This window comes from Balearica regulorum, chromosome 3 (genome assembly GCF_011004875.1).
Source record: "Balearica regulorum gibbericeps isolate bBalReg1 chromosome 3, bBalReg1.pri, whole genome shotgun sequence".
Lineage (NCBI taxonomy): Eukaryota > Metazoa > Chordata > Aves > Gruiformes > Gruidae > Balearica > Balearica regulorum.
The window spans coordinates 34,310,393-34,338,291 of NC_046186.1; the positions used below are offsets into that span (position 1 = coordinate 34,310,393).

At 40.3% G+C, this 27,899-nt stretch overlaps 1 protein-coding gene across 3 annotated transcripts in view; it reads left to right on the forward strand.

The window, feature by feature from the left end:
* KCNQ5 (potassium voltage-gated channel subfamily Q member 5) overlaps positions 1–27,899 on the forward strand; it is a 297,242-nt gene that overhangs the window by 263,400 nt on the left and 5,943 nt on the right. For all 3 annotated transcript variants that reach the window (XM_075747513.1, XM_075747512.1, XM_075747514.1), the window contains 4 exons: positions 6,584–6,804; positions 19,113–19,221; positions 26,609–26,740; positions 27,611–27,737. In XM_075747513.1, the coding sequence (XP_075603628.1) occupies positions 6,584–6,804; positions 19,113–19,221; positions 26,609–26,740; positions 27,611–27,737 (589 nt within the window). The remainder of the gene's footprint in view (positions 1–6,583; positions 6,805–19,112; positions 19,222–26,608; positions 26,741–27,610; positions 27,738–27,899) is intronic.

Below are 27,899 nucleotides of genomic sequence, written 5' to 3' on the forward strand. Positions count from 1 at the left end.
CTCTTTAAATGAAGATGTGTTTGCACAAGTAGTGCATTGGATTGCTTTCTGAATATGCTCTTTGCTCAGTACTCCATTCTAATAACATTGGAGAAAACCTTCTATTGCTTTAGGTAAAAGTTAATTATTTTCTTTCCTACCAAAATGACTTTTATATTTACAGAAATGAATTCTTGCATTTTGTCATGTATAGACCTACAGTCTTTCATTAGGTAGCTAAATTTTGCTGTGCATTTGAGTTGAGAGCTGTGCTTGTGAGGCTGTAGCTTCATACTGGTTTTAAGAAAAATATGTGTGTTGTAGTTCTCAAAATATTATACATGAGTATTCTAATTAATCATTTATCAAAAGTAATGGTAGACAACCTTTCTGGTGTATCCATGCTGTAAATGAGATATTTCTATAAATCAGTTCTAGAGTTCTGCGAGTCATTTTAAAAGCCTGTATGTTAAATTCTCCATATCTACAAATGCACACACTGAAAACAAAAAAATATTTATTTCTGTTCAACTATACAATGTGGCTGAAATTCTTCCTGTGCAGGAAAGTAGGCCAGAACTGATGAATCTTACAACATCCTGAGAGTATAAGCAGTCTTAAGCTGTGTGTAGGACATGCATTGGGTGTCTGCAAAGAATGAATGTCACCCATCTAGTGTTGTAACTAGTGAGCCTGACTATGAATTCCCTATTCAGACAACTCTCTCCGGTGCAATAAGGAGGAGTTTTGCCAGTATAGGAGCTTGGAGGAAAAACTCATCCCTCCTCTGAAGGAAACAAGTAAATTGTACTCTGGAATTCTCTCCACCTCCTATATCATATCTGTTTCTAAAAATAGATTTAATGTAAAGTCTCTGCATGCACCATATGAAAAAGAAATTGCCAGTGATGCAGAATCTAACTTGAGGTGGAAAGCCTGACCCCGTACCTAGCAGTGGAATGCTTAGTAACACGGTCCTCTATCTCCCCTCACTCCTAGTAAGCTTTGTAGTAATAAACAGAAGCTCTTCAGGATGTACACCCCTCGGAAACATAGGTATTCAGCATCCTGCCTATTCACATGACGTTTGAGAATGCCAACTAACATCAGGTGCATGATTCATTTACTTCCCCTCCTTAACGCTTTAAAGTTCCTTACTTCTCCAAAGAAGGTTTCTTGATTTTTTTTTTTTTTTAAGTGCTTGTGATTCCCCTCGTTGCTTGTTGCCTGCAATGACATTAAGACAATGGCAATAATACCAGTTCTTTGAATCTCATCTGGTCAGAAAATTGCAGTGTGCAGCACGCCGCCGTTTGCCAAAGCCCGGTTCCCCTTCTCTGCCTGAGACTTGAACTTTTGGAATGCGTTACACTGCAGAGATATAAAACTGGGGTTGAATATTTGGGTAAAGACATTTCCCCAAGTCCAAGAGGATTTTTATAACCACAGAAGTTGAGGTCTCCATCTAATAATTAGTGGGGAATATTAAGCTATAACATGTCAGGCAATATCAACAGTCAAAATGTGCAATTGTTGGTGAGAAGAATCCCCTTGGACACAGCCCGTGGAAGCTGTGCCTGCGCCCTGTACTGGAAGGTAGAGGAATGCATGTGAAATCAACCATCTGCTTCAGCTGAATTCTCTGGAAATTGTGTCTCTTACCAAAAATGGTAATGCCTAGATGGATGGATCTTACAGGAAGAAACCCTTGATGTATAACTAAAGCATATTACTTTTTTTTTTCCTTACTTTTTAACAATAATTTAAATGACAATGAAAGTACAAACTGATGATAGAAAATTTAGATTAAAAAATAGTTTCTCTTTGTCTGGAAACTGTTTTGAAAAAGGAAAAAATATACAAAACCCCTGAACTTCATTTATTTTTTTCTGTTTGATGATTGAACTGTAAGACATTATATTCCTGAAATTCTTGTTATTACTCATTGAAGGTATGAGATATAACACTACATTTCTTGGGTTCATGCTCCTAGCACGAGACTGGTGGAGAAGTCTTGAACGTTTGAACTTCAGGCCTCGCTGTACTATCCATTGCATTTGCATTTGTTCAACTTAGCTTAATTTCAGTAAAGTCAACTATAGGCTTGGTAAGAATCTGTATTTATTGGAAGTTCACTGCTGAAAATTGGCACATACGTTTGCTTGCTGTTCTTTGTCATGGGTGATAGTTTTTGGCAGTTTTAGCTTCTGTTTCGACTCGAGATCCAAAGCATTCTCCCTCACCTTCAGGGCCTCCAGTTACTTCTGATTCATTTAAATTTCTTCCTGTTCCCACTTCACCAGCTGGCTCAGTCTGAAAAGCTTAAAAAACAAATCGTAAATTGTGACTAGTAGCAAGCAGTTGTGCTGCAGGTCTGAGGCTGAAGCAGGGCAGATGATAAACTTGACGAGAAATGCAGGAAGGTAGTCAGGGAAATGGGGCAGTGGGACTGGGAGGCAAAGAGATGCTCCATTAACCAAAAAGTATAGTAAGATAGTCCATTTAGACAGACAGAGCTGTGAGTAGGGGAAAGAAAAGCAAAGGTTTGTAGGCATTTATCAATTAAAACAAAATCTTATCGAGTCTAGTCATTTGGGCCAGCAGAGAAGTGTTCGTTCCCCCTGCAGTGAAGCTACAGTGGCCTCTAGTGTCCCTCAACACCTATTCCTTCATAAATCAAAGGCAGAAAAGACAGAATTTAAAAAAGAAGAAATAAGAACTAGGAAGTCCTTTGCTGTCCGAGGGAAGTGAATGTACTGACAGGAGGAATGAGCGGTAAGATCCTACAACTGACCTCCCAGAAGGCAAACAAATTGATCTCCACTAAAAGATGCTTCAAAGCTTCAGTGTTATCAATATGAATACATACCACAAGTAGTAACCTGCAAGAAAAGAGGAGTAATAGACCCAAAGAGATTCCCATTGACAGGGAAGATTGAGGCAGAAAGCAAATATGTATATAAACCGACTGGAATAAACTATCAGTCGTGCAAGGTACAAGAAATGATGGACAGACACACATCTAAAAGAGTGCAGAGATGACTAGAGATAGCTGTGATTCTCTCAGATCCTTGTCGTTTAGGTCTGATTCAGAAAACTGTGCAATTTCAGAAAGCATTTAGACACCCATTTTCCTGATTCTTTCTCATGGTTTTTGCCTTTTTGACCAACATTCAACTTAAAGTTTGGGAGTACTTACAGGAAAACATGAATTTCCAATGGCTATTAACAGGTTTGCATTAATTCAAGAGATTTCCTTTGGATATCTTGTAAAAAGAGAGGAGAAAAGGGGAGAGAGAAAAATATAACAGGCTAGGTCCTGCAAGTGGCGAAGGATTTTTAGCATGGCACTGGACAGTGCTAATCCAACCATCACTAATCAGAGTAAAGGGCCCTAAAGACTTCAGTGGCCACTGACTCAAGTGCAGAATGCCCAAGGGTGCTTGAAAGGCCATAAGATTATCTCCATTCTGTATCTCTAATACTTTCTCCACCACTATTGCAACAGAAAATCAAGAGCCAGGAACTATATAACCTATAAGGAAAGGGACTTTGACTGTGGAAAACAGCCTAGTCAGGATGCCCCCAAAATACTCTGATTCAGTTATTCCTTCATGATCTGTTTGTTTATCATAGCTAGAAGAGCCTCATGGCAGGGTGCTCCCAAGGACAGCTGCTTTCTTCTCCCAGGCGCAAATTCTCCGCTACTGCAAGCCATATGATTTCTGCCTACACTGAGTAGGACCCAGTGACTTCAGGAACATTTCCCACCAGTCTCAAAATAGGAACAGGGATCCAAGAAGCGAAGAACTGCTATAACCAGTGTCTTTGGAGAAACTCTCAAGATGCAAGATAGAGTTTCCAAACCACGCTTCCTTCAGGGTCTGCGTTTCTCTTCATGATGCAGCATCCTCTGCATGGACCCTTGGCATGCCGTTACATTGCCATTGCTAAAAAACAGTTGTTGGTTTGGTTTGGTTTGGGTTTTTTACATACGAGGTCTGCATTTTAAATTAATATTTTCATTCTCAGTGTTGCACTTTTGAAAAATGTCTCTAGTACAGATGAGGTGTCTACTGTTCCTTTCACCATTGCCTCATTGCTTTGATTTGGAGAACTAAAGATACTCAGGTTAAGTAGCCATTGTGTACCATTCAGCTTTTATAAATGAAATAACCATGTGTACAAATCATTTAAAGGCAGCCATTACGTTCATTAGTACAAATTAATTGACAGAAGAACACGTGTGCTTTTTTCATTTTTAGTTTTTATTCAATGAGATTATAAAAAATACTGTCCATACTGATCATTTTAATGGTTATTTTATCAATTTTCTGTTTGTTTTAATTAGTGCAAGAGGAAGAGAGCTGTCCGGAAAGTTTTTTACTCTAAGATTTGTCAAAAGAAAAAATTAATTTGATTTCATGCTTCAATAGCAAATACAATTTGAGCTATAAGATGATTTTAAAAAAGCATAGGGGACACATGCCTACAAATAATACCTATAATAAATCCATTTTGATTCTATTGCTCATGCTGTATAGTATGACAATGCAATAATGTGGTTAATAAATATTTTATAGCTTATATTTTCATTAAGTTGTATAATGCAAAAGATTCCTGAGCTGAAATGTAATTCAGTCTTGAAATGTAATTTTTACTGAAAATTAGATTTTAGAACTCACTTTTCTTTCAAATAGTAGGTTCTGTGGGTCTTTTGTATTGCATATGCAAGAGTACTGCAGGTGTGGGTAACAATTTGCAATGGAAATAGATAACATTTCCAGCATCACCATGCGTTTATTTCAACAATTGCTTTCTTTGGGCAAGGGAAGAAGGGGATTACATTCAGAAATTATAGTGAAGGTATTCTTTCAAGTGATTCAACATGCCATATAGAAATACATTTCTCTAATAATCTTTCTATTGATGTGCTCATTTTTTAGCATTCTTGAAAATTATCTCATTATGAGCTTCCCAGCATGCACTTTGCCTGGTACAAACTGCATCTTTTCTGCTCCAAGCAATGTTTGTATTCAGAATGAAATGCTATGCTATGCTATGCTATGCTATGCTATGCTATGCATGGACAAAGATATCTGATTATCTCAACATTTCACCACCACAGAAGTTTATAACTACTTTCCATTTCATATAATTACATATTAACACTGTATTTTCAGAGTGCAGTAAGTTAAACATCTAAGAAAGAGCCACAAAGGCCATTAGTTATTTAGCTGCAGAATTCATTTCTGTTGAAAACATCTTATGGGCATGCTGAAGTTAAATGGAAAGACTTTGAGAGTACTAGAAAGTATCTTAACTTCAAGTACAATTGTAATTTGCAGGTAGACAGTCTTTGCTATAGGTGTTTTAAAAGCACCCTCAAAGCCTATGCCAGGGCAGTAGGACTGCAAGACCCAGTATCATATCGTGAGCAGCTACTGCATCATATCTCCCCTTGCAAGAGCAGGACAATGGATCAAGACAACCATTCCCTTGTACAGGGCGATTGAACTTAACCTTATAGATAAACCAAGGTTTCCAAACCTTGGTATCACACTTTTTTTTCTGTTTCCCCTTTGTGCCTTCTGCTACAGGAAAAGACAAACAAAGGCAAAAATGTTAAATAATGAAAAAGCATAGGCAGATAGTCATGATGACCACAGGATGTTCAGCAGATGTCTTTGAACATGAACAAAGGTAATTTAAGTACTGGGAAGTAGAAAATCTACATATCCCACATTTAGCTGACTGGAGGGGAGGCTTACAAGCATCAGGAGGGGGAAAAATCAGCTTACAATTGGCCAACTATAAGACCACAGGGCCACCATTGATCCAGCAGTCACAGTCATGAGCTTGGCTGGGCTCTTGTACCTGTCCTAAAGCGCCTGTCCAATACCACCTGCAGGTAGTCAGCTCCCAGCTTAATCTCCAGCAATGACTTTAGTGAGCACACAGCATATCATTACATTTGCATTAACCGTTCATCACGCTGTTTCTTGGATGTTTTGTTAATTTTGGTTTCATCTTGTCCAAGTAAGTGCTGTAACAAGGAATTCTGGATATGAGTGATCACTAACAATGCATATGAAATGTTGGAAGTGCCACATCTTGAAAATGCATGAATATACTAACAGTATTTTTGCCTGCTTAGAAAAACCCAAACAATACTACATGGCATGCAGTTATAATAGAATACATTTTGTTCTTGTTTATCTGAAGAGATGGCCAGAAATGCACTGAGCTGGGCTGACTAAAATGGAAATAAACCTATTTAAAATTTAAGGAATAGGAAAAAAAATCTTAGAGACTAATCTATAATAGTTGGGTAAAATTTGTTTCTATTTGTTAATTTTAATTTCCTTTACAAGGTTATTCTGTACTGTAAGATACACTGCCATTGATAAAGTCTCTATCAAAAAACAATTACATCAAATCAGTTTCATTCCCAAATGAAATATATTCAATGAAAATGAAAGTGTGTAAGAAACAGATTCATACTATCGAGAATTTTGAGAAATTATTTCCTAATAAATATCATACAATAGAAGAAAAAGGAGTGGAGAAACCATGAAATAAAATACATTTCTCTTCTTCACAGTCAAAAGCTAAGTTTTAAGGAGCGGGTCCGGATGGCCAGCCCACGAGGTCAAAGTATAAAGAACAGGCAATCTTCAGTTGGAGATCGCCGGTCACCAAGTGCCGACATTGCCACCGAGGGCAGCCCAACCAAAGTCCAGAAGAGCTGGAGCTTCAACGACCGGACCCGCTTCAGGCCCTCGCTGCGGCTGAAGAGCTCGCAGCCCAAACCCGTGGTTGACGGTAGGAGTTTTTCTCACCTCGTTTGCCATTGTGCGCTGCTCCCAGCCTGCTCGCACTCTCGCATACCTGCACGAGACCTGTGAATGAGACCTGGTTTTGGAAAACAGAAGGAATCCTTATATCAGGGCAGAGATACTAGAAAGCGATAGCCTGCTTCAAACAGCATGCCGATGGGATTTTTTTTTTTATAAGAAATCTTGTGTCAGCGGTGCATAGGGAATGACTGACGGAAAAGGGGCTCACTACAGAAAATGGCAGCTGGACTAAATGCATCCATGGGTTTGGCTGTGGCAGCTCTGCCATCACAGTCCCTCTCCGCTGGGCACAGCTGCTGCCCAAACCCGCTGCCTCTGGCTGGTGGGCCATGCACCATGGCCATCGCTGCGCTGGCTGCGTCTTTGCCAGCCAAGAGCACAGTGTGTACGGCATGGGCCCCTCCCAGGCAGAGGAGCTTGCTGGGGAGCTGGGACATCCCCCCTTACTCCCACTGGGGATACAACCACCTGCCGCCAATGATACACTACTGGGTGCTTTAAGTTTTACAGGGTTGTATCCGGTCTGGTAAGGCAGGTGGCTTTAGCAAACAAAACCAGTGTTACTGCTTTTATGTATTGCTTTCCAAAGGGTATTTTAGATGTAGGAAGGACTCCTAATGCACGAGGGTGTGGATCGTTGTGAAGCTGACCCCGCAGCAGGCAGGAACATAGCCTTTCCTGCACGCTGCCTCACCACAGGAGCGGAAGCTGCCCCTCTCTGCTCTCCGTTTGCCAGCTGAGGTCCTCTCAGGTGTTAAACTAGCCACTGTTCAGGCAAAGATCTTCATCTACAAAAGCTTGCCAAAATGGAGACAGTGACTCCCCTAACCGGGGAGCACCGAAGCAGGTGAGAGCAGCCCCCCGACAGGCAGGAGCTGAGAGCATGGGATGAACCCAACCCCTATAGAGACGGGTCCTGCACTGAAAGGTGCACTCACGCAGCTCTGGGGGTACCGCTGCCCCAGTGGATTTGGATTTGGGGTTCTCCATTCATATTTTTCCCAACTTATGAATGTTTTGTTCTTTCCTGTGGGACCCCCAGGCAGAAAATAAGGGAAACAAAGTGACTGGCTACAACAGGAGTCAGCATCCCTGACTGTATGGGAAGGGTACAACGTAAATAATTTGATCCAAGTAAAGAGATATAACTTTAAACTCTTTCTATGATGGCAATCACGCATGTTACATCCAACAATTGTGGTCAAACTAATTAGACAGAAGTGAGATTTCAGTGTCTGTTTCCTTTTTAGTGCACATATTATCACAGACACATAGGTTGCAAAATACCCATTGAACTGAAATGCCCCATCCCTCAGCTGAGGATGTCCTACGCAACACATCTCTTCAGGAAAAGCCTGGGAAAATAGACATTTCCTGGAGGGCAAACAAGACAAGCCAACAGTGTTTGCTAAGGTTATCGTTCCAGGCTAGCCTTCACCCGCAGACACCTCTCAGATGCGCAAATCCCGAATTTGGCTGCGTTACAGTGAGCTGCTGGGATGTACCAGCCACCAGGCTGCTATCCAGGTTGCTCACCACTCCTCGCTCCATTCTGGGGCATGGGCCCTGGCTTGTGTCCCATGGCAGCTGCGGCACAGAGGCTGTGCGATGCCAGCCTGGATCTCACACCGCTGTGAAGCTGGGACAAGAACACTTGCTCCGCAGTGGGAAGTGAGAAATGCTCCAGGTACCAGAGTGGGGTTCAAGCTACCCTGTATAAATTTAGACTTCCTACGTTATCACTCATATAGCACGAGTATCTCCCTAAAACCATGCCAGAAGTGATTTCATAGGTTAAACCCCCGTAACTCACACTGCGCCTGGAAGTGACCTAAGAAGAGAGTAATTTGTTGAGCACACTCCCGGGGTATCAGCGGATCACTTCTGCTCCAGCCCTGCACCTCGCTCAAGCATCCATTTAGTTTTTCATCAGCCCATTTGTCACAGAAACATTTCCTCAATGTGTCCTCTATTTTGTCCCGTACGTGTTGTTGTTAATAGCAGTGATCTGCACAAGAAGATCGTGTTCCCTCTTATTGTCTCCCTTTCATGGAAAAGGTGGCATAAACGGCACCTTGGGTATTTCTGTAGATAAAAGATAACAAAGCGTTCATTGCTGTGCGTAAACCCTTAAAGATCTTCCTGCTCCTCAGGGCGAGTGCAGTCTGTTTCCTTGTCAGAGGTTTCCAGCTACTAGTCCACCCTTATGAACTGGGGCCAACAGATATGACCAATTTCTCATCCGTGGCAGGAGGAACAGCTTCCATTGTCTCTAGCTTTTAGGCAAATGCCAAGTTTCCACTTCGGGACCTCGTCCAGCTACTTCTAGGACTGGTATCACCAGAGAGATGTCCAGTGTGCTCATTGCTGAAAGGCAGCTCCTTGCTACCTTATCCAATCTGTTGCAGGAAAAGTCAGGTGCTACCAACCTTGATTTTTTTTTTTTTTTTGGTGTGTTACTGATGTCATAGTTTGATATGCTTTCTGCATTTGACAGCTCAATGAAAAGGATCTGGAGATGAGTATTTAGTTTAAAATATCTAGCATTTTTCACTGGATGAAAATACAGTATTTGCTGCATTTAATTAATATCTCTCAGTTGTCAGGTCTTCCAGTTTCATCCGTGAGGCATTCTCCAGCCAAAGGATTAATTATTTTGGTGTGCTGATCTTCCAGCCAAACTAGAAGCCACTTCTTTCTAGGTGAAAGTCTGGACACAAAGCAATACCCTTGAACAGCCGTTCTTTCTGGTGATTCTTACATCTCTGTAGCATGGTTGGGGGGCGGGGAGCGGGGGGGAAGAAATGGCACTTGCAATAGAGGCAATATAGCACTGGGTACCCAGTCCAGTGTCAAAACTTTATATCAGTGATCTAATGAAAAAGTAATAAACTCTCACTATGAACTTCCCCTTCCAAAAGAGAAGATAATCTGATATTTGTTTGTTTTTTCTTTCACCATATGGGATTTGGGATTGTAAATGATGTTCCATTAGCACAGGCAGAGGAGGAACTACCTCACTGTGAAGGTGAGGTGCACTGAAATCTGTGTAAAAATAAAGCGAAGAAGCAAATATATAGGTAGAGGGTTCAGAAAGGAAGAGAAATTGTTAGCGTATGAGGATGATCTAAGGCAGATCGTCAATGCAGTGACTTTGCAGGGCTGAGTTCTGATAAAGGATGTGCTTGGAATCTGGCCCAAAATGATCTGAAAGAGACTGCTGGAAAAACTAACATTATCAACTAGAAGCTGTCCTGTAAAGGGAGGTTTTTAATCCAGACAGGAGCTTATGGAGGCAGCTAACAGGCTAAGATGACTGAAAATGTAGTAGCCTTCCTCTTAGGCTACCCAGTAACAAAAGCGTACTAACACTCCCCGGCTGCATACTAAAACCACAGAAGGAGGGTTTCTTGGCAGCAAGCAAAACACTTAAGCTGGCCACAGGTATCTCCCGAAAGGATTTTGGCATAGCAGCCTTAGAACAGTATGGCCAAAACTGTTGCACAAATGGCTTTATTTATGGGTAGCAACAGTCCTCTGAAACAGCCTATAAACCATTTATTGCTATTGCCAAAGTGGGCCAGGCAACGGCAGCAATTATTTCAGCTACATATGTGCATTTGCAAATTGAATCTGAACCTGAGAGTGCTTTGATGGCTGGAGAGAGCTTTGGTGGCGTGGCTGCCGATGCTCTCTGAAGCATTTAACAACAGCACAGGGGGGCAAAATCAAAACCCAAGACTCATGTAATCTGATTTTAAATACATGTCCAGTCTCTGGTGACATGTGGCTTGCAACTGCCAGAACCCTTATTGAAGAAGAGGCCCTGCACAAATTAATGAAGGTGCCAGGATGCTGTATTTCCAATCCCTGTTATCAGTTTGAAAGGGAATTATCAGGACCAGGCAGATCGAAGGGAAATCTTCACAGCTGGAGAATGGTAAATAGTGAAGTTTTACAAAGCGTACACTTAAAAGGATGCAAGAATCACGTAGGGTCATGCAAGAATCTCCCCTGAAGGGATGCCACATTACACAGGCGAAGGCGCTGCCTGACCTCGGAGCCGCACGCAGCCGCCGCCATTCCCATACAGCAGACAAGCCAGGAGCTGCCTCTGGCCCCGAGGCCTCCCCGTGCAGTACGGCTTGCGTCCCGGCACCAAAACCAGGGAAACCGCAGCCAAACTGCCCGTGGGGAACAGCTCGCAGCACGTGAGAATACCCACTGGCAGGGGCCAAACCCATGCCAGAGTCTGTGCAAGTGATTAAACAGTACGAGTGATCTCGTGCCATTGCTTAAGGCGCTGTGCCCATGTCTTGTTGTATCCAGCCATAGAGACTCACCTCACAAAATTTCTCCTTTCCTCTTTTCTGAGGAAGAGAACCTTTTCTGCTTAAATCGTGTTCCAGTCTTGCATAGTCACAGCTGAAGTAATGAACGGATATTATGTTGTGCATGCAGTTCTCAATGCCCCATTGTACTTGTTTGGTACTATCCCATGCTTCTAAGCCTCTGCATGAGTTATTGTGCCTTTACTGTAACCTAGAGACATTGTGCAGCTTTTTGAATAAAACATCAAGAGCGTTCAGCACTGGAGATATTACAAACATACTTCATTTGATTAATTAAAAAGAACTCTCTAAGGAAATATTTGATTTCTTGCACCATGCCTGAACATTATATGCTCACACGACCTCTAGCCTTTCATTCCCTACAGAGTACTTGCACAAAATCCTCAGGGTAAAGTATATTATAAGAGCCACGGAAAGAATGCAATTGTGCATTTCAGCCCCCATATCCTCAGTTACTACTGTGTAATTTATGTATTGCAAAAATGACAGGTTTTCCTTTCAGTAGCACAAACATCTTGACCTTGTATAAGGTTCACTTGATGTAGCAAACGTCCTTAGTTTGGTTGCTTTTACATCGAGGTTAGCTTAAATTTGCTGATTCAAAATGAAGCTGCATGATGTCAAAACAAAGCTGCTCAATTCGTATGAACCCCATATGATGAGACTAAATGACATTTTATTAGCAATATATCAATTTGTGCTAGACAGGAGATTTATTTTCTTGTGATTGTTTAACTCGATGATAGAGGTCTCGGTTATTACCGTTGTCACTGTAATTAATTAGGAAGGTCTTATAAAAATAATCTAGCATTCTGATCTAAGCTCCGAGTCATTTTTTCATTTTGTGTAAATAAGTACAGGCCATTGATTTTGAGGCATTATTTTAGTTTATTCCAACCAAGGTCCTGGCCAAATGAGTCCATAATTTAGTCTCTCTTTTTATGATACACCTTGAGGAATTTTCTGTGCACCGTTGCTCACTGGACTGAGCACTTACTCAGTGGTCAATGGTGACTGATTAGCAAGCTCAGCTCCATGAGCGACAGCAGCAGACCACCACACAGAAGTATGATTTGCATCAGACATCGTATCAACTGATATGTGCTACAAGGTCTTGCAAGAGAGACAGTCAATTAGGCGTGATGTTTAGCTCATTAGTTCTAGATCTTATCATATATATCTGCAATTTCTTTTCATTTTAACATCTTGCATGCAGCGTGCATAAAATAACAGAGAGATGCGTATCTAAAAATACACTAAAATCATACATTTAGAGTCACCAGGCATTTTTCCTTCTTACTCCTCTCATATGGCCATCTAATCTCGCTGGCTCATGTGTCACTATTTATAATAAGATCAGCCATTTTAACTGCACAATTATTGCGCATCTAACAAATTGTTTTTAGAAAGTCTCCAGGTCCTCCATATCATCACTCAAAATGAAAAGGACTCCTTTTTAATTAAGTAGTGGGAGCTGTTCCATGAAATACTGCCAGTGCAGAAAATTTTTGAGAAGTTAAATAATAACTAAAAATAATTGAGAGGTGTTAGAAGGGAATGCTAGAATTTTAGGCATTTGGAACTTGCCTGCATTATAAGCTAAGTGATATAAATTAGGTTTCTGGCCTTAAAAAATTGCACTTACAAAGAAAGGAGACTAGATAATTATACCCAGAGTACTTAAAAAACTTTCCACCCATCCTATCTTCCATTTTGGCCAAATCTGAGTTTTTTTAGAAATCCTTTCACATATTAAAAGCTGTTAGGGATATCCTTTATAATATTCTGCTTCACACTGCACTGCAGCCACCGAATTCCAGTTCTCATGTCCTCTTCTCTTCTCCATCTGGAAAGTTTTGCCTTTTTCAGGAGAAAGACAAGGGAGAAAGGAACGGGCTGTGCATACAACACTACTGCACGCCTCATAGGTACTGCCCACCGGGTAGAGGCTCAGGTCATGCAGAAGGCAAAGGGAGCTCCTACAAGCTCGTGCAGAAGTGCTCCTCCTTCCAGGAGGCACCAGTTTCCTTCCTTTCCTGAGAAATTGCTTTCTAGCATGCAAGTGGCAACCGTTTCAAAAAAGCTCCCTGTGAACAATGTTTTTCAAATGTTCTCATCCTTATTCCCTCTTTCTTAATTTTACCACTTGAATACTGTTTGTACTACCAGGGATTTTTGCTCTAGACAAGTATTAAACATCTAACGTGAAGAGCACATGATGGAAGTTTACTTGTCCTGCCTCCTTCCTTCTTTCATGACTAGAAGAAAGCCTTTTTTTTTTTTTTTTTTTCCCCAGGGATCAAGGAAATAAATACATGATTCACTCCCTTGGGCCTCTTTCTTTTTCTGGCCTCTGCTCTGGAAAGCATGCAAACATGGGCTGCTGCCCTTCCCTCTTTGGGGGAGCTTTGGACGTTCTTATCATTAAGCATGTGATTAAGTTCCATCCCGGTTGGTGGTGTTTTTTTCAGTTGTTTTTTCCTACGTAGCTTAGCAAGCAATCACGGTAAAACGATTTGTGTGAACTCTTTACTGAAAGAGAGTCAGCTTGTTAATGGTTTAAAGCAAAGGAAAATTTGAAAGAAAAGCACTTCTAGAGGCAGTGAAGAGAATTTATATTCATGGTTCAACAAACAGGAAAATAATGAGAGCTTGTGAAGACCTGAGAATTTTCATGAAACAAATTTAAACAAAGGCACTAGGCTGAGACATTGTATTTTGATAAAGGGAAATTGCATGAGTTGTATGAACATAAACCATGAAGACGTTTGTACTTAGAATAATTTTTGAGGGAAAAACATAACTGAGATTTTGTGCAACATTCTGTGCATTATAACATTTGTGAGAATACTATAAAATATGTGCAGGATATCTCAATTTTTTAGAGAACATGAGCTAAATCCCTAATTCTCTGCAGCAAATGCTCAGGGTGAAGAAAGGTACTTCAAAGGCAGTGTAAAGCTGAGTGAAACGCACCTATCTTGTCACCATCCTGGGCATTGCCTACAGCAGCATAACAGGGGCTCTACGTGGCTTTCAAAAGGGGCTGAAAAACCAAAATAATGAGACTACTAAGCTGCCAGCATCGCTTCTTGAACAAAAGGGGTCACCTGAGCTCAGTAGCCATTTAACAGTAAGGCAGTTAGTTAGGAATCTTACACTGAAACAGTTGCTTGGGCCTGCTGCAGAAGACCTGTGCATCCACACCTCCCATGGGGGTTACACATCGTATGGTGGGACAATCTGTCCTCCAAAAGCTCTGAATTTATGTCTAACTTTACTTGCCCAGAAATTAGATGCAATGAATTCCCCGCTCATTTTCTTTCTGACCTTTCATGCAGAAAATGAGTTTGGAGATGAGTGAGCCACGTTGGGGTGCCCTGCACTGCTGTCCTGGGCAGCCAGAGTAGCTGAGCGGGATGGAGAGCAGGCTGTGGAGCTGCATTATGAATTGCTTGGACTTCAATTCCCACGTTGAACTCTGGATTTTGAATGATAGTTATAAACTATGGCTTGATGTAACTCAGCACCTGTGAAAATTAGGCCACCATCCATTTTTCACCTTGAGTGATGTATTACAATGAAAATCAATCAGACTTTTTTTCCAAATCAATGCTTTTTTTACCAAGTTGACACAAAATTGTGCTGTAACACGAATAATTGAGAGTCATATGCAGACTATCAACTTCAGGCATGTATTTAGGTTTTGCTGTATCTAACAGGTGGGTACTCAGCCTCAGCAGAATGATTTAGACCACCCACATGAGGAGCCCTACCTACCTCCTGCACGGTCAGAGTAAGATCTAAGTGCTTCCGAAGGCTTCCAAAAAACAAGTCAAAGGTCTATGTTGGGATCACCGTACCAATCCCTATGCCAGGAGCACTTCCACAGGACTACTCATGATATCGGCACATGCACTTATTAATTCTGGATTGTTGTTGCTAGCATATGGCAGTTCCCAGAAAACAATTTAAAGAGTACAAAATCTTTTTGATTTTGTTCAACAGGCACATCGTTATTTGAATGTTACTGACATTGAAAGCACGGAGCTATGAGGGTGATCAGAGTATTGTCACAGCTTTCCCGACGTCAAAGAATGTTATTAAACAACAGAAAACGCTACTAAGAAAGGACACATGATATTTACAGAAATAATAAATCAAGCTTTGTGTGTAACTTTTGCACAGAGCCATATGAAATACAGCTACAAACTCGTAAATTTTTTGTTGGTGACATATAATATTTCAGAACAGTGTAATTTTTAGCCCATTCATTTGGGGTGATCATAGTTGACTGGAGTTTGCATGAAGAATGCATAAATACTGTGATAAACAATATCAAGACAATTTTAATGACTTGCTCATGCCTCTCTTCTATTCCTTGGTAATTGCTGATTTGCTGTGTGATTAAATCAAAGACTGCTCTTTAAGGAAGAAAGAGGAAGAAATTAAAACATGGCAAAGACAGGACTTTAGCCCAAAGTAAATAATGTCAAAGATCGTAAGATGATGGCAAATTCCTCATCAGTTATGAAATAAACACTTTCCAGATTGACGTTTAGGATCAAAACACATCCTGAATTGTAAAGATTCTGGTATTAGAAAAGGGGAATTGTTTCTGGATTGTCAGATTGGCTGACACCTCTTCTTAGGGAGACTCGCAGGGATATGTCTAAGTCTGTATTGAGATGGTTTGGCCATCGTCAAGACCGGATTCATGAGCTGCCCAAGCAATAGCCTTGAAAGGCATGTTTAACTGTTGGTAGAGACTCCCAGAGAGAAAGAAGGACTGGTGCTAACCCTGGGAAGGCCTGGCAGAGCAGCCGGATTCATGCAGAGCAGCTGCTGCCGAAAGTTGCCTGTGGAGCCCACTTGGACCATGCACAGCCACCCTGATGGAAAGCAGGAGATGTGGCCAAAGGGTGGGGGGAAGCACGAAGAAGCAGATGTGTGCAGGGCTAGGCATCAGCTGGCACTGGAGGGTCTGCCTGCCCCAGTTAATGATGGGGAAGGCTCTCTCTGGGAACAGGCAGCAGCGGGGAGCGGGGCTCGTCAGAGGCCGTAGCTTAGCCCGGTCTGGGAACTGGCGGAGATTTTAACAGCTGGAGCCGCTGAAGCAGCCAAACTGGCCCCAACACGGCCCCGACCTCGAGGATGAACTCGAGAGGGACAGAAGCAATACCAGTACATCTCACCTCGTAACTATGTCGTACAGAACATGAGCTTCCACTGGAAAAATTCATCAGAATGTGAACTTTGATTTCAGGGGGGTTTTAAGCTGGATTTTTTTTTTTTCCAAATTGTTACTATGCATTTCCCAAACTTTTTCCCAAGTCTGCTCAGTATTCTAAAGAAGCATGAATGTTTCCCATACGAATCAAACAAGGTTTATAGCTTTTCACAAGTTTTATTGACATGTGGTACCGAGCACCTGCCGTGATGAAGGAAATTCATGTCAGTGGGAATATTAGAAAGAGAAAAAGAAGGTGATTTATTAGGAGCGGTATCTCTTCTTAAAGCTGCCTTAAATTTATAAGAATTTTCCAGTGTCTGTCTGAAGTTTTTGCTGATTTTTGTATCCACATGTGAGCAACATGGTATACTATAATTGCACCACACTGTTCTCAGAACAGTTCTGCAAAGATATGCGGTGTTAAGGAAGCCTTTTTATTAATGACATTGTACTTGGCAAATGACCCAAGAACCGTATCAGTAAGAGAACCATTCAGAAACATGTTTATTTTAAACTTTCAGGTTGGAGTCTCCTGTTTCACTGGGTTTACATGGTTGTAGTTCTTGTGACCATAGCAGAATTATTCCTAATTTATACTGGCATAACTGAGTAGATTCAAACCTTAGAGTGCCACCGGAAATACCAGTAGCATAAAAAGCTCTGGTTTTAGAATGCACTTAGAAATGAGCTGGAGGATTTCAGCCCTGGGAGAAGTAATTGGAGAGGCTGATCAGACATGACACCTGGAAAGTTAGTGTCCTGGAACGCTTAGTACCTTTGGAGATAGAGTTTTAGGTAGTGTATATACCTATCAAACTAATTACATAGTTTATTTTAGCTAATTACATTTTTTGGGCAGAGATCCAAATGCTAATTAGGCAAGATAGGTGGAGAGACATATATATTTTATCTGTAAGATAAGCTGAGTCAGTAGCAAAGCTTGTGAAAGAGTGCAAGAAAAAAGCACCTGTCATCATTGTAGGCACAACTTACAGTAATAGCATGGAAGGGGAGATTTCAAAGTTTTGCATGAAAATGTCATGTTTACAGTGTTAAAACTTTATAAAGCTGCATTTATTTGTTTCATGTCTACTTGAAGATATTAACTTGGCTATACACCATCTTTCTTTCTGTATTAAGTTGATCTGTCAACGATAAAACCTCCTGCTCTTCAAAGCTACAGTAGATGTTCCTCATGGATGTACCAGTTCAGCAACAGTCAGGAAAGAAAATATATCCTTGAGAGTAATGAACTATCCAGAGTCATCAAAATAAATTATTTTGGCCAAATATTAAATCTGTGAAGACAATAATGCAGCAATACCAATTCCTGAAGATGCAGCCTAATACAATGCTGTTTATTCTAAGACAGCATTCCTATTAGATTTGAAAGGTACCATGAAATTTCCAGGCACTTCTGACAGACGAAGAATATTTTTCATCTTTAATTTGTGAAAAAGGAACGTGCAAAAAATGTTCTGCAATCATTCGTGTCTGATGGTGCTTCAAATTTGTTTATAATAGAAGCCTCTGAAATGGTTTAGTTGCAGTGTTTCTGGATGAATAAGCCTATGTTTTAAATAAGAGCATGAATGCAGGTAGGGACATCGGACTGGGAAGAAATCTCCTCAGTTACTGGGGGTTACTGAATCCCATCCTTTTGTCTCTATTTCATATGTCGCTCTTTCATGTTACACTCTCTTCTTTATGAAGCAGACACACATGTTGAAACACACTGACTTTAAGTGAAATTCTTCACCTGGGCACTTGGACTTTATGCAGGTGAAGAGAGATGGTTTGGGAGGAGAAAACATCTACTCTCAGGATGGGTTTCCTGTATTTTATGTGCCTTCAAGACATACACGACACAGGGGCATTCACCGGCCCTGCCCTCCTTGCTCTGTTCCCACTGCAGAGCATTTTAAGTTCATAAAATTTCTTGGGTCATGCATCGGTCCCTGTTTTCTTGTGTATTGAGGTACAATTTCCAGTTAGCTCTCAAATGGTAACTGCAGAGGCAGTGTTAGGAAAGAGTAGAGGATCCATTTTTTTTCAGGCAAATAAATACAGTAACTTGGCTGAAGCTCCCATTGGGAAGGAAGGCTGCGATATTTATATGGCTCTGAGGTTTAAGGTGACAATTGATCCATGATGGATGTCATTCTGTATTCATTTTGGGCAAAAAGGCACTTTGTTTATTTTCACCTGTAATAAAGTGTTGGATCATTCCACAGCCTCCTTAGTAAATGAAATGGATCTTCTCCTTTGTCTTCAATGTCAGGTTGATCCATAGTGGTAAAAAAAATAACAATTTTAATATAACTTCAGCATCTTTTGATTCTGCCATTATATCTGTTAGCTCACCACTTTCCCTTAAGACAGAGAATGTGATGAAAACCAGTGAGATATCAGGAATAGAGATACTGGTACTAAACTATTAATTTGTTTGAAAAATAGCAGGGCTTTCTTCCTTTCTAACTTCTACTGTTTACACTGGGGACTACCCAGGCCTTTTATGACACAAGCGCAGACACAGACAAGTGCATCATATAGTTTGTAAACTGATGAAGCTCTGTCTTATTTGATTTGTAGTCCTTATTTTTTCCAGAACCACTATGCAGGCAGTTAGAAAACACTAAGGAAGACATTTTTAAATGCTGCTTGTTGGTCTGCTCTTGTATTTTGCAGCTGACACCAGTCTTGGAACAGATGATGTTTATGATGATAAAGGGTGCCAGTGTGATGTGTCAGTAGAAGATCTCACTCCTGCTCTTAAAACTGTCATCAGAGCAATCAGGTGAGCAAAAAATACTGAATGAATAAATATTTGAGATTTCTTTACCTAAGATACTAATTAAATGAATGTCAGTTAATAAAATGGCGGTTAGTTGAACTTATTACATGGCTATATTTGTTACATAACTACTGCTAACATAGTATATTTATGCTTGCTTTTCATGAGTATTTCATTTATAAGTCAAAATATTTTATCTGTTCTGATGTCAGCTTTTCAATGTCTAAAAATATTACATGATTTGATTCAGAAAAGAATGAGAGTAATGAATGCTGGTTTCCACTATATTTCCTGTAATCCAAATTACTGTAATCCAGTTTGATGTAGTTTTACTGAATGTATATCACCTTGCCTGGAAAAGTTATTTCCTTTAAAAGTTTAGATTTTTATTGCATTTCTGTATTCCTGAAACTGTCATACGACTTTTATTTCAACTTTCTTCTGGTAACAGCAGAATAATTACATTCATTCAGTTGTGCAAAGCCTTGCCTGCCACTATCCATTGAACTAAACATAACCCAAATAATTTAAAACTAATTGTCTCCTTCTCCAAGAAAGTAGCAAACTGCATTGAAACTTCTAAGATTACCTGTACTGAAAGCTTAAACTTAGCATTCACCCTCCTGAGACCACCGAGGCTCTTTTTACAAGTTTTATTGACACGTACATCGACAAGCAAACCCGAGGTTCTTGCTGGGGTCACCCCACTGGCCCTGCAGCACAAGTCACATCAGTGCCAGCACCCTTCTTGCAGGCAGGCAGGCAGCAGACACAGGGGATTTCTGCCCAAAAAAATCCTATGGAAAGATAATGTTTTCCTGCAGAGAGACTCTCGCCTTAGTTCTCTCAGCACTATGGGAAGAAAGAACTTGAGCTCTTTATCAAATAATTTCATACAGTGATAACCTACAGGCTACTTGTATTTTCTTCCCCTTTTTCCACTGATTGCCAATGAAGGCAGATAGCGAGTAAGGCTGTTTCTAATACTTTTCCACTAGCACAGACAGCCTGACAGATCATTTGCAGATGCCTGTTTCAATGATTTTTCCAACCTGGCTGGAAATGACCTCACAGGATGTGTCAGATACCAGGTTCATGTCCACAGCGACGCCAACTGGCAACTCAAATGTCACCGCTGAGAACCATCTCTTGACAGTAATATTTCAGCAGGAGACAGAAATCATTCTACACAGTGGACACCCACCTACAAGGCAGACCTATTCCTTCAAAGGGAAAATGCTCAAATTAGGAACAATCAGCATAATTCATTGGCCCTGGTGCCACAGGTCCTTGTCTGTGATGCTGCATTTTAAACAGACTGGTTGAGTCTTGGCTCCAAGTGCACCTTGCCACTGTACTGCAAGTGATACCAATGGTCATCTCATTCTTAACATTGTCCAAATTCCTTAAGATCAACCTGACATTTTCACACTAAATTCAAGGAGCTTGTTTTCGATTGCACCACTGGATCCTGCTTCTTTTCTTGGTTCTCTTGGTCATTATCAGCTCAAATGGAAAGCAACCAGATGTGAAGGACCTAGCTGGCAAACATTCTGCACAGTGTCATCCACAGAAATGTTCTAATAAGAGCAAATATGCAACAGTTTGATTGTTTCAGACATACACAATTTAACTGATAGGAGTTAACTTTTTAGATTACCTCCAACTTTTTCTCTGTACATTTGGCTTACCAAAACCCAACTCATCTCACCAGTGAGGCTGAGAATAACAGTTCTGCATCTCCACTTGCTATCAGCTGGCCACAAATCTTGCCCATCTCTCCCTGCAAACGTCAGTGTTTCACTAGATTGGAAGCAGCACATACATCTTGCTTCAGAAAAATACCTTTGAGATCTATAAAGCAATAATATGCAACGATCTTCAGACTTTTGTTACATGCTATACCTTAATCTCTCAAAATCAAGAGACCGATAATTCAGTTCATCAGGTAGCTGATACTCCTCTTTCTGATTATTCAGAGTATCTGTTACCTGACTACACTGGGATCTATGCAAACATCTGAACAAGGATCTGAGACACTATATAGTAACTGTAGAATTTCAAGATGATAACATCTGCCTATATGGAAACTTTGTGCCTCATTTTGAAGTTTGTTTTTAGCAATGGCTTTGAATTGCAAAGGCAATGGGGGGAGGAGGGAGGCTGTTTTTCCTTTCTTGCTGGTGTACAGGAGCAGATGAAGACAGAAGGTACTGGAAGTGTTTAAGGCCAGGTTGGATGAGGCTTTGGGCAACCTGGTCTAGTGGAGGGTGTCCCTGCCCATGGCAGGGGGGTTGGAACTAGATGGTCTTTAAGGTCCCTTCCAACCCAAACCATTCTATGATTCTGTGATTCTATGATTCTGTGATATGAATAGGTACTTCATGAGGCACTGTTCAAAAGACCCCAAACGTAAGCACATATAGTTGAATTCATTCTGGCTACATCATCTTGAAAAACTGCATTAAGGGAGAGTAATTATTTTTTTCCTGCTTAGAGGTGGGTACAAATTGTTTTACAATGATACAAATGGTTCTTTTGTTTTGGGGAAAAAATTAAATTAACAAAATTAATTCATGCCTGTGGGTTTGCAGAAGTAGGGCCTCTCAGTTTTGGAATCAGGAAGAAATGAGGCTTTTTTCTGTGGAAGGAAACAAGAATTTTCATGTTGGACAGCCTTCAAATAGCAAAAGACAAAACCTGGTTTACTTACCATCTTTCGTTTTGGTAATTTCAAACTGTACTGCTTCAGTTTAGACCTTGCTTACTCACATTTTTCCCAGGACTACTTTATTCTTCAAAGCAACTTTTTGTTTTTAAACAAACCCCAAAACTTTCATTTTGAAATTGTCAAAACAGGAGATGGAGAAAACAGTCCTTTCCTGGAAAAGTTCTCAACATATTGGCCCTTTCCAAAAATAGGACCCCCCAAACAATCCTACTGCAGACCACTGGGCAGACCTGTGCACTAACATGTCAAGCCGTCAGCCTCCTCTCAAAGCCCCCCAAGCTGAGTCCTCCACAGCCCATCTCTTGTGCTGCCCCCTCCACCCCCCCTTACTACAACCTCTCTGTCAGGAAAGATCTAGCGAGGCGCTAGTGGAAGTAAGGAAAAGCTGCTCGATGCATTTGCATAATGTTGGGTGAGTAGGGAACAGACGGGTAGCGTGGTGAAACGTGGTGTGCTCCACAGCGTGCCTTGGGCCAGGCCACCATCAGTCCTGCTCCTCCGCAGCCTCCTGGAGACTAACAAAACCCATTGCATTTTCCATCTCTCTCTGTTAGTTCACAATGATGAATGTATATCAAAGAGACTAAAAAGAAGATGAGGATACCTTGTTTTCAAATATTGTGATATCTCTGATTATTTTTCATAGCACGAGGCTCTAAATTCTGTAATACTCTCCACAATGGAAATGATGGAATTATTTTACTATTTATGGAATACAAAATTAGATTTGAGAAGCATAAATAAATATGCAATAGGAAATAACTGCAATGGCAGGAAGATGAACTTGCTGACCTAAGAGGTCTTTTCTCTCTTTAACTCTAGTGATTGCATAGATATATTTTCACTTGTTGTTAATAAGAAAATAATAAATGTAGCTAAACATAATGAAACTTGAGAATTCTTGAGCTGATAAGCTATATAGTTAAATAGTCATACATATTTAATAGCCAAAGAAGGAAAATATAATTTACTATTTATGATGTTCAGTCTTTGAAATGTTTCTGTTACACCTATAAAATGTATTTTTAGCGGCCATCATGAATTTGTTCAATGGTGGTGTTTCAGAAGCCTCTATTTCTTTTAAATCCCAACACATTGTGTATTTTCTGCCCAGATGGTCTTCAGAGTCTAGGCAAGGGTCTTAGACATGTCTTCGGCTACAACAGCACTGTGTTTGGGAGAAAACGATGTCTCTGGCTCCTAGGGGATGGGTTAGTCCAGGTCAAGACCCAAGAGAGGTGGCAGTATTGACCCACTCACCCCACACGTGGTGGAACTACCTCCCAGCCACCTTTGTCTGTTGGCCTCTCTATATTGGATCCTGATCTCTTCCGCACGTTGCAGTATCCCAAGAAGAAGGGTTATTTGGCAATCGAAGAGTAGAGAGACAGAGGAACCAGCACAACTACATCTGTGTGCACCTGCTTTCCCAATGTAGTGAGCAACCAACCTGTGGGCACCTCATCTAGCTATGGGCAAAACAACCTACCTGGTTTTTAATCTTCAAGGCAGGAACTATGTGTGAGTTTACCTGAATCCCAGTGGAATGAAGTTCCATTTCTTCCTGAGATAGTGACAAGACTGACAAGATACAGGTTTTAAAAAATAACATGAGTACGACAGGATTAGAGATGTTCTGACTCAGTGCCACTCTCAGTAAAGTGCACTGATGACAAGCAGAATAGCTTTTAATACTGGGAGGGGCAACACGAATGGAAATTAAAATGCAACGAATGCCAGGAAAAGAGCTGCAACCTGCACATTCAGGAAACAGTGTAATTCTAGCTCAGTGCTGATCCTGCATTTGACAAGAGTTAAATGAAATGGATGCTGCTTTTGGCTGCTTGGGGTCAATAAGACAAAAGTTGGTATTTGACCTGTAACTTTCTACAAATTACCAGGCCATGTAAAGATTAGTGCAACCTGTGGTTTAGAAGTTAACTATAGACAAAGCACTTTGATATATTGGTCTAATTCACCACAAAAGATTTTTCTTCTGCTCTCCTCTGGATGCGTCCTTGAAATAGGCTATTTTTAATGGCTAATTCTCACCAGAAAATTGTCACACTTGTCACTTGAGTACTTTTCCAACCACGTATCGTCTATTACTTTAGATTCGCGTTTTAAAATACCACCTCACTACACGGCATACAGCGATTTAAAAATACAAGTAACGTTTTAAAACATCATGGGGACTACACACTTTGTTCTTTTGGGTTAATTCTTACTTTCAATTACTGCTGTTTGGCCAGCGCTAGCAGTTCCGTAGTGCCAGTGGCGACTCGGTTTAGTTTATGATGGGTCTCGTTTGCCCCCTTGTGGTACAACTACAAAAGACAGACCGAGCTGTAGTTTGCTCTTTTTTTTTTTTTTGGCACATTTTTTGTAAAATTTTATCTATTCTAAGCAAAAAGAAGTAAGCAATATGGGTCTGTTCCAAACCCTGCTGAAGTTAATTAAGATGGCAACATACGAGCTAATAGCTAAAGCAGAAATGGTACCGTTACACCTCACTGATACAGCCGTGAGGCTTTCGGTTCTGTGTTTGACTTCTCAACGTTATGAACAAACTGCCTTGATAACCAAAAAATCTGTTATGAAGCTGCAAAGCAGTAATGAAGCCTTTTGCGCAAACTGATTAAGAAGCTTCTAGGGCTGTTAATAAAAAATTAGTCTTCTGTCTTTTCTCTTGTAAAATCACTCAGTTGTGGTAAATGCAGTTGTCTTCAATTATGCTATTAATCCTCTGGCTCTGCTTTTCTTATAGAGTTTCATATTTTTACTTTATCAAGAGCGTGAAGTAAAAAATTGTGACCACCAAAACAGAGAGAATAATAACAAAAGAACGGTACTTTCTTGTATGTCAGCTACATCATTTATTCTTTGTAACCTGAATAAAGAACTAGATTCCAGGAGATTGTGCTGCCAGACTACTATGAACAGAATATCTTGGCATCGTCTGACAGCTAAAATAAAAAAAATCTGCATCCCAGCTTCAGAGGCCTTCGGATTACAAAGGAGGCCGAAAGCCATTAGTCTGTAGAACTGGCTGACAATGGAAAAGGGGAAAGTGCATCATCTGACATATTTAAAACTGCATGGAGATCAGTCTTGAACTGTCAAGGTGATGGACTACCCCTAACAGGCCTTTTCCATTTTTAATTTCTCTAATCAGAATCATGCTTCAAGCTCTATACTAGTGACAAGCAATCTCATTTTTAACTGCAAGTTACCACAACGGGAAATATCAACAACCTAAGCACTGTGGGAAAAGGCTGATATTATTTGGAAGAACATTTATGTATAATACAGAAAACAGTAGAGGATCACTATATATAATTAATCTGACTCTACATACCTATTATCATAATGTCTGTCCTAATTACAGAAAGTATGAGTTTCCTAAACCCCACTCAAATGCCACTAATCTATTTTTATCACAGAGAGTCATGTTTTCATTTTTATTATCATTCATTGTCTTACAGCTGCTAAATACATACGGAAGAAATAGATTAGCATGAAATATTGGGATTTGGAATAGGATACCAATTTACTGTCTCTGCTTTTTTAATTGCTATAGACAGCAAATAGCAGCAATCTGGCGCTAACGGGGATTCATAAGCTCTGTAACACAGACCAGAGCAGCCAACACACCTGATCCCTCAGCTTCTCTCCCAGCTCCCCCACGGTTCTCTCTTCAGCAGGTCTCATATGAACCAAGGAGAACTGCAGGTTTTACCAGCTGACCTGGAAAATCGGCTCACTTTACTTTCCAAATTTGTCATTTCTACTACTTAAAATTTGCTATTTAAGATCAAGCTTTTTCATTCTAAGAAGAACTATTCAGTGGACATCACATATTCACACAAGCATCACAGAAACTTGTGCAAGTCTCGCATAAAAAACATATGCCATTCATCAGTTCTGGGTATTTACTGTTATCTGATACTTGCTATTCTGCAGTAAAATTCAAGGGAAAAATTGCCAATGCTAATTAAACAATAATTCCCATAGATTTCAATATGGATCAAACACGAAAACTTCTCTTTAGCCTGCAAAGTGATCATAAGTCAGCAAAATAAATGAAAAACAAATACTTAAGCCTGAATGTTGATTAAAAGTAAAAATTGAAGAAAAATTAATTGGGTGCATAAATTTAAGTTAAAAAAAAAAGGCAAGCAAGCAGAGAACTTACAGTGAACACCATAAAAAGAATGCCATTATTTATGTTTCTGTAATTGATTTGCTAGAGGAATTTTCCCTCTAACAAGGACAGAAGTAGATTAAACATAAATGTAGCTTACAGGGTATCTCACTCAAGTCAGTGGGACTAATCCCAGATTTAAGTTAAGCATGTACCTCAGTACCTTTCATATCAGGCACCTAGCATAAAACAAGCCAAATAGGTGTATACTGATAAATTAAATATGCTCTGCACTCTTTAAAATAGTGTTACCTGATCTCTCTTAAATAACAATTAAAAGGGATCGCTACAACACATTTGTACTTATGAAAACAATTTTGTAAAGGGAAAAGTTCCCTTGCACAAGCTGTATTGAAAATATTTTCCATTTAAAAATTAGCTGTCAGATTTTGTCAGTGGAATATATTGTATCGTATTTTTGAAGATTAATCTGTGAAATGCTTTTTTCCCCACAGAATTATGAAATTTCATGTGGCAAAGAGAAAGTTTAAGGAAACACTTCGTCCATATGATGTCAAAGATGTCATTGAACAGTATTCAGCAGGTCATCTAGACATGTTATGCAGGATTAAGAGTCTTCAGTCACGGTAAGGAAAGAATAATTTCTGCTCTGCATAAGCATCTTACATCATTCACTGCATAATAAGTATTGGTAACATTTAACATTCCTGTGTTATATTTGGGTACAAATCGCCATCCATGCTTCAGCCCAGCCTATCTTTCTGTGAATACAGCCGAGCCAGAAATTACATTGTGGGTAAAAGCAAACAAAAAACTATGTATCTGAATTGTCCCCAGAGAATGGAAGTCTGAGCAATAGAAAAGGTAATCTTTTATCTGTAAAGTCCATTCATAAACAAGGAATTTAGTCAGGAGGTTGCCAAAAGGATGAGGTCGACATTGAGAACTGTGTTTCTCCCATCCCAGGCGTTCTCTTTTCACATAAAAGAAATTGGGAACTACTGGTAATGTAGTATTTATGTACAGTTTATGTTCTAGATTCCCAGCAATAATAATTCAAAAAAGAAAAAAAAAAAACCAAAAAAAACCAAAAAAAACCCCAACATTGCATCATGTGTATCATTATCAGCACCAGGGCTGAGATTCCTGCTTCAAACCGATCACTTTCCCAGGACTCGATGCTGCTGTTAGGACGGGAGAGCCGAGAGCGGCACTGGTACGTCTGTTCCTCCACAACATCAGGCTGCTGGAGAGGCCACCTCCTCTCTCCCTTCTCACCAGGTCTAGCCCCGGCTCTCCCAGATGATGGCTAAGTTCTGGCCTCCAGTTAGGGCCAAGGGAAAAGAAAAGCAGTCTCAAATGTTCAAAAATCACTCTTTTTTTAATTTATTCATTAATAAAATTAAGTTTGTCTTCCTTCTCAAGTGCTTTTCTGAAGTACAATTCCATATGTCACCGTTTTCAGGAATCACAGCAGCTTTTGATTTCTCTTACAGCGTTGATCAAATTCTTGGGAAAGGACAAATCACAGCAGATAAAAGAAGTAGAGAAAAGAATCCTGCAGAGAATGAGACAACTGATGACCTCAGTATGTTAGGGCGTGTAGTCAAGGTGGAGAAACAGGTAGAGTGATTATCTGTGTCACTTTGTCTTGCTCTATTGCTCATGCCTTTTGCGCATTTCATTGCCAGTTTCAAAGGCTGAACAGGTAATTATTTTTTTTTCCGAATATCTGCTTCATTTACATGTTGCAATAAAATGGATATGAATCGTATTACCCTAACT